Source organism: Nansenia antarctica, assembly GCF_963989245.1.
Source record: "Nansenia antarctica genome assembly, chromosome: 19".
Classification (NCBI taxonomy): Eukaryota; Metazoa; Chordata; class Actinopteri; order Argentiniformes; family Microstomatidae; genus Nansenia; species Nansenia antarctica.
Window position 1 is genome coordinate 18,171,447 of NC_137692.1, and position 7,979 is coordinate 18,179,425.

The window sequence follows — 7,979 nt, forward strand, 5'->3', positions numbered from 1 at the left end:
TGGGATTACACAATTTAAATTTTTATTATTCTTTAGACATGACTTAGATTGTTAGATATAGGAAGTTCAAAGTTATCAGCAAAGTTATCCACATTTATTTGTTATGCTTGTAATGAATGAAATCTCTGTACATTTGAAATTTAATTTTAATGTTGATGTATTCTCAATAACCAGATCTTCATTGTTTAGAATTTACTTAGATTGTTATTTGTATGACATTTAAAGTTATTAACAAGAATCAAATGTATTTTGTATCTTCTTCTTTCGTGTAACGTCAGAGGTCCAACTCGGTGTCGCGTAGCCATGCCCGCATCTCTGGTTCTAGGTCGAAGAGGCTGGCTTCTGAGGGTGGTCTATATAAGGGGCAGATGGTGATTATGTGGTCGGCGGTCTGCTCTGGGTCACCGCACTCGCATGCCGCACTGTCCGCCAGGCCCCACGCCTTCATTGATGTTTTAAAGCGACCGACACCAGTTCGTAGACGGTTCAGTGTGGTCCATTGCCGGCGTGGTAGGTCGTCTCCTCCAATGGCGCCATCTCCTGGGTCCCAGATGTAGCGGTGGATTCAGGAGGGCCCGGCTGACTCCCACTCCTGCTTCCAAGCTGCTGCCAACCATGCATCTCTGGAGATGTCCTCAGAGGTGGAGTTGAGCATGGCTTGTGCTGCCTTGTTGTAAGGGTGGCGGGTCTTGAGTCGGCTTGGAGGTGCTGGTGTTATGGTGGTGTTGTGCAGGATGTGCCAGTCATGCTTTTGTGCCTTCCTGGCCAGGGCGAGGGTGGCAGCCTCCCGTCGGAGGCCGGCCGGTGCTATTCCCGCGAGGACTGGCAAGAGGGACACAGGGGTAGGCTTCAAGCATCCAGTAATTATTCTGAGGGAGGTATTGATAGCCACGTCAACCTTTCTCGCATGAGGGCTTCTGCTCCAGACTGGGGCGCAGTATACCGCTGCAGAGAAGACCAGGGCTTGGGTGGATATTCTTAGCGTCTTAGCGGAGGCTCCCCAGGTTGTACCAGCAAGGCGGCGGATCAGCGCGGCCCTGGATGTCACTTTGGCCTTGACTTCTTCCAGGTGTTGTTTGAAGGATAATGTCCGATCCAGGCACACTCCAAGGTACTTCGGGGCTTGCTGGACCTCCAGACATTTGTTGTCAACGTGCACCTCAAGTTCCCTCTTGGCTTCTCTGGTGCTAAGGTGGTATGCCGCTGCGACTGTCTTTCCGACACTGAGTTGTAGACGCCACCTTCGAAGGTATGCTACCAGTGTGCCTATGTCTACGTTAAGACCCTCTTCCATCGCCTTCCACGTTGGTCGGCTCAGCATGATGGCAAGATCGTCTGCATAGCCATACTTTCTAGATGCTGTATCAGGTAGGTCGTGGATGTAAACGTTGAACAGCATCGGCGAGAGAACAGACCCCTGCGGTACCCCGTTCCTCAGTCTTCTGTTCTGAGCCTACTGCACTGGCCACTGCTGGTCTGTAAGATGAAGCTGCGGTTGGAAAGTGTCTCCATGATGAACTTCACCATGTGGCGGTATTTTGTATGTCCATGATTCTGTACAATGTTTGGCTGTAATCAGTAAGATGTCTACACATAGTGCATGTTGCAATGTTTTATTCCGCAGTGTTCCCATTCTGACACCAGAGGGCAGTGTTCAAAGATGATAGGTTTCATGTGCTGCCCATTACTTAATTCCATTCATGTGAATGCTGATTACAGAGCTCTTAAGTAACTGAGTGTCAATATTGACAATACTGTATGTCTACACTGTATGTGTATATGTGTACACTTTGTATGTCTAATGCAATTGTTTAAATGGATCAATAAACAGAATTTAATTTCAATCTGAAATCTGGTAATGGTTTTATGAATATTATAAAATGTTTACATATGCCTTTAGGTGCTATAAATGTTTCTAATTCATGAAGCTTAATAAATGTAGGCCTCCTAACCTAGGGACCCCCAATTGTTGTATTTGTATTGTAAATTGTAATTAATAATAATAATTACACACTGGACCCAAACACACAGCACAACACACTGGACCCAAACAAGGAATGGGTGGAGGGGAGGAGGGGGTCGGTTGTAGTGTGAGTACACACACACTACACACCACACACACACACACACACACACACACACACACACACACAACTGACAGTGTAATTTATATTAGTCCATTTATTGTATACAAATATACTCAAATAATTGTAATTGTGATGTGTCCTCTGTGTGTGTAGTGTCAGTCCCACTCTGACCACTAGAGGGCAGCAGTCCAGGTCCTGTGAGATGGAGGAGTCTCTGACTGTAAAGTCTTCAGGACTGTGTCAGTGTAGGTTTCTACTCCTGCCTCAGATCCTGTCTGCAGCAGTTGATGACAACCAGATGGTTATTTGCTCATCGTGAAATATGTGGGGGGGAAAAGTGCAATAGTCCAAAATGCAGCAGCGAGAGTTTTAACCAAAACAAGCAGAAGAGCTCATATAACTCCTATTTTAGAAACTCTACACTGGCTTCCTGTTTAAATTCAGAATAGATTTCAAGATCCTTCTGCTTGTTTATAAAGCTCTCACTGGCATAGCACCAGAATATGTTCAGACCTTTTGCTAGCATATCAGCCCAATAGAGCTCTCAGGTCTTCTGATGCTGGTTTTCTCTGTGTACCACATGTACAAAAGAAGAGATTTGGTGAGGCTGCATTCTCATTTTATGCACCCAAATTGTGGAATGCACTGCCAGTTGACATTAGGGATGCAACCTCAGCAAATATGTTCAAGTCAAGACTAAAAACCCATCTTTTTAATGTTGCCTTTAAATGACTAAATAATTTAATCATGATTATATAATGATTGGCGCACTTTGAGCTGCAATGTTTGCAGGAAAAGCGCTATACAAATAAAAGTTATTATTATTAATAGACTGACAAAACAGAAGCGTGGGAGTTTTCTATATTATATAAATATATATTATGTTATTACTTTTTAAACTTATTTCTGGAATTCAACTGATCATGAAACAATCCAGATGAATCATTAGATTATCAGTCAGACTGATGATGAACTCTGAGACCCAGAGTCTCTGAATGAATGGTCTTTATTGTCATTGATATAGTACAGGTACCAAACAACGAAATTTAGGAGGGGTGGCTCCCTTGGTGCTAGGAAAGAAAAAAAAACAAGAAGGGAAAGGAGCTGGTTTACATAAATAAAGGCTATGTACACTATCCACTATACTATACTGTACACATAAAACACTGTGCTGTACTCTATGCTATGCTATACCTATTCTAACCTATTGCTGTACTCTATGCTATGCTATACCTATTCTAACATTTCCTATTCTCTGCAACCTTATGTACCCTAGGGTTGTCATATTGCTCTGACCCTGAGGAGAGAGAGTGGATGATATAATGATCTATAAGAGTTGGTAAAATGGTGTGTTTGAGTTCTGATGCTGCATTAAGGAGCTATCTGTAAGATAGCAGGGAGTGGATGTGAAGACAGCTCTCCTCCTCGGTCAAAAAAACATGTACATGTTCTGAAATCCTCTCTCCATGTATTCACCTGTCTATCTATCCTATGTACATGGTGTTCCCTCTCACCTGTGTGTGTGTGTGTGTGTGTGTGTGTGTGTGTGTGTCTGTGTCTGTGTGTCTGTGTGTCTGTCTGTCTGTCTCTGTCTGTGTGTGTGTGTTTCTGTGGAGTCCCATTGAAACCAATATCTTTTTACAAAGGAGTCCACACTCACACCCACACCCACACCCAACACCCTCCCATCCAGCCACCCACAGAGTGTTGAAATCTGAGGGCTGTATGAGACCGGAACTCAACCATTCCTTCTGACTCAAACACTGCGACAAAGACAGGAGAAACTGATTAAGGTGTGTCCTCACCTACCCTCTTGTAAAGCACTTTGTAAAGCACTTTGAGCTGCATTTCTTGTATGAAAGGTGCTATATAAATAACGTTTTACTTACTTACTTACTTACTCTTTAACATACCCTCCCTTCCTCTCTCTCACACACCCTCCCCTTGCTCCCTCCCTCCCTCCCTCCCACCCTGCCTCCCTGTCTTTAACACCCCCCCCCCCCTCTCTCTCCCTCCCTCCCACCCTTCCTCCCTCTCCCTCTCTTTGAGGAGTCATACTATTCACCTCTGCTTCTTCCTTCTTCTAGCAGACGACTGCCAACGTCCCCTCGCCTGAGCATAACTCACTTCTCCTCCACATGACTGGTGGATAGATGATTCACTTACTTACACTAGTCAAATGTATTGATTGACATTGATTGATCTGGTAAATACCAAAACATGTAAATGTAAAAGTGACAGACAATTTGATTTGATTTGGGATTAGTATCACACCTAGTGAGAAGAGTCTAAAGTGTTCATTATCATAAATTATTCATTAACAACACAAAAGGTGATCAAAATGTATCAAAAATACAGGTGGTTGTGAACCAAACACAAAACCCTGGGCGTACATTTGAATGCAAATTATAATACATTCATTCATTCATTGGTGTGAATTGAGAATCGAATGTTGTCGTGCGACAAAACCGCACGCCGTGTGCATTGGCCTTTAGGCTTCACTTCCTCCCCACTCTTTCTGGTGAAATCAAGTGTGGGTTCAAGTTAGTAGTGGCTATTTACAGTAAGCAACTCTGAATTAAAGTGTATCTTTAGCTCAGAGTACATTCAAGGTAAGGAACCATCTGATTTCAACTGTCAAATGGTGAATTATCCCTTTAAAAAGAAGCAAATAACCACATGACTTAAGATTCCCACAAAAGATAAGCTTTATTATAATACATTTTCAGCAAGTTAACATTAAAAGTTCTTCGTTGACAAACGTGTCAAAAGCACACTTCCATAAGAATAATAATTGATTGTGTCCATTTGCGCAATACTAGTAAACATGCATAGGTAATACTAGTTAAACATACATAGGTAATACTAGTTAAACATACAGTGGTAATACTAGTTAAACATACATAGGTAATACTAGTAAACATACATAGGTAACTCTGCTGCTGTCATTAGTACCTTCACATTCAGGTTCTGTTGGACTTGGCACGTCTTCATAGAACACATTTGGGCTTTTTCTGCTGCACAAAACCCACTCTGGCAACGTACAACATGAACACAAGGCAATCCTTTTATCCGGTATCAATTAGGTCACAGGTATAAAACCTGTCTACCAAGTTTAGCTACATAAACATAAAGAATGAACTTAGCCGACACAAAGTCTTGACTGCACCCAAGATGACAATCACACCTGCTATATAATGTCGACAATAAAACAATGAAATTAATATTAGATTAGATTAACAATGAAATTAATATTAAAGATTAATATTTTATCCATTTAAAACTCCCCCCCCCCCCTGAGAACAAGGTAGAAATTACAGTGGGGGAAATAAGTATTCAACACCATGAATGTGAGAAATCTGTCGGTAACCAGTGGTAACCAGTGGCAGATGGGAAACACTTTTTCAAAGAGTGGAAGTCCTTCCCCACCCGCATGCACTAACCCAGCTGATTCTAATTAGCACCAGTAGGAGAGCTAATTAGTAGCATAAACTGGTTTAATTTGTTTCCTTCTTACTGTGTGTGTGTGTGTGTGTGTGTGTGTGTGTGTGTACTTTAACTACTTTTTTCCTGTGTCATTCCACAATAGGCTAGGTGCACGATCTCACTACTTCCTGAAAGGCAGCTGGTATGAACATATCCTGTCTCACTCTATTGGTTTAATTGATTAATCAGCTGTGCACTGTGTGTTCCAACGGTTTACCGCACAGCTGATTAATCAATTAAACCAATAGAGTGAGACAGGATATGTTCATACCAGCTGCCTTTCAGGAAGTAGTGAGATCGTGCACCTAGCCTATTGCACATAGCTTTTTTTATGGATTGGAATGTTAGAATCTTTTTAGCTGTGTAGTTGTATTGAATGTCTGGTCTAAATTTCATGTGAATAGCTGCAATGAAAATAAAAAAATGTGTTGAATACTTATTCTCCCCCCCCCCCCCACTGTAATACCTTTACATTGTAAAACGGACATGTTTGCAGCATCTTTCTTGTGGAAAAACCATCACAGAACCTCGACAGAAGGCAGACTCACCAGACTGCCGGAGCACCACACACAAACCTGCTAAATCGTAACGTAAAAAAAAATCTTAAGAAATCGAAGCTTGTGGATGAACAACACAATGACCTTTCAGGCAACACAACTCCAGTTGCCATCATACTGTCAAATAAATACGGTCATAAATAAACATTAATTCTGGAAACGACAACAGCGAAACAAGTATCTGCTTCACCTGGTTCAGATCAATATAACTGCACCTGGTTCAGATCAATATAACTGCACCTGGTTCAGATCAGTAAGTAAATACACCTACACACACTCTCAAACCCCACAGAGATGGGAGAAGGCCCCAGGGAGACACCAGTGTCTGCTCTCTAACCAGTGAAGGAGGAATGCCAACGGTGGCGTTTTTGGAGGGGATGGGCGCACCCCGTCCAACAGGATGACCTTTCAGGCAACACAACTCCAGTTGCCATCATACTGTCAAATAAATACGGTCATAAATAAACATTCTTTCTGGAAACGACAACAGCGAAACAAGTATCTGCTTCACCTGGTTCAGATCAACATAACGTCACCTGGTTCAGATCAACATAACTTCACCTGGTTCAGATCACCATAACGTCACCTGGTTCAGATCAATATAACTTCACCTGGTTCAGATCAGTAAGTAAATACACCTACACACACTCTCAAACCCCACAGAGATGGGAGGAATGAAGGAGGAATGTCAACGGTGGGGTTTTTGGAGGGGATGGGCGCACCCCGTCCAACATAATGACCTTTCAGGCAACACAACTCCAGTTGCCATCATACTGTCAAATAAATACGGTCATAAATAAACATTCTTTCTGGAAACGACAACAGCGAAACAAGTATCTGCTTCACCTGGTTCAGATCAACATAACGTCACCTGGTTCAGATCAGTAAGTAAATACACCTACACACACTCTCAAACCCCACAGGGATGGGAGAAGGCCCCAGGGAGACGCCAGAGGAATGCCATCGGTGGGGTTTTTGGAGGGGATGGGCGCACCCCGTCCATCCTCCACTGACCCACTGACAAGTTCAGAGAAGCATCATAGGATTGGACGGAAAACAACTAAAACCAGTCGCACCAGTCTGCATAGAAACTGGGGGGGTGCTGCCACTACATACACCCGAAGGAATGCACACACACACACACACACACACACACAGAGACACACACACACACCTCTGAAGTGAAGAGGACTCGTCACCTGGCTTAGGAATGCAGGGTGTGGCGATGAGTCATTGAAAGAAGAATGATATCTATCTGCTCCTAACAGGCTGAAACTCTGGTTTGTCACCCTCGACAGAAAGAGAAAGAGTAAGAGAGAGAGAGACAGAGACAGAGAGTCAGAGACAGAGAGAGTCAGAGACAGACAGAGAGAGAGAGAGAGAGAGTCAGAGTCAGAGACAGAGACAAACAGAGACAGAGACAGAGAGAGTCAGAGACAGAGACTGAGAGAGACAGAGAGAGAGAGTCAGAGTCAGACAGAGAGAATCAGAGAGAGACAGAGAGAGTCAGAGACAGAGAGAGTCAGAGACAAAGACAGAGAGACACAGAACACTGCACAGACTTGATTGCTGCAATACCCCCCCCCACCCCCACCCCCAGAAAGCTAATAAATACAGCAATTTCCTTCTCAACGTTCCCCCCACCTAGTCCACCTAGTCCGCCTAGTCCGCCTTGGGCCCCTTGCCCGAGGCGGGGACCTTCTTGAGGTACGTCCGGTAGAAGAAGCAGGAGAACAGCAGCAGGTAGCTGAGGTACATGAGCGACCCGCACACGATGTTACTCGTGGAGGAGTGGCAGTCTCCCTCCCCTTCCTCCTGCATCCAGCCCGCCACCAGGACGCTCACCGTC

General features: G+C 43.8%; 1 protein-coding gene across 1 annotated transcript in view; it reads right to left on the minus strand.

Annotated features, from left to right (window-relative positions):
* Positions 1-7,792: 7,792 nt before the first annotated feature.
* The window catches only part of LOC308173958 (very long chain fatty acid elongase 6-like), a gene marked incomplete at both ends in the record, with an annotated part of 4,652 nt that continues 4,465 nt past the window's right edge, over positions 7,793-7,979 (minus strand). The window contains one exon of the mRNA XM_080549011.1: positions 7,793-7,979. This exon is cut by the window's right edge and continues 256 nt beyond it. Coding sequence (XP_080405137.1) covers positions 7,793-7,979 — 187 coding nt within the window.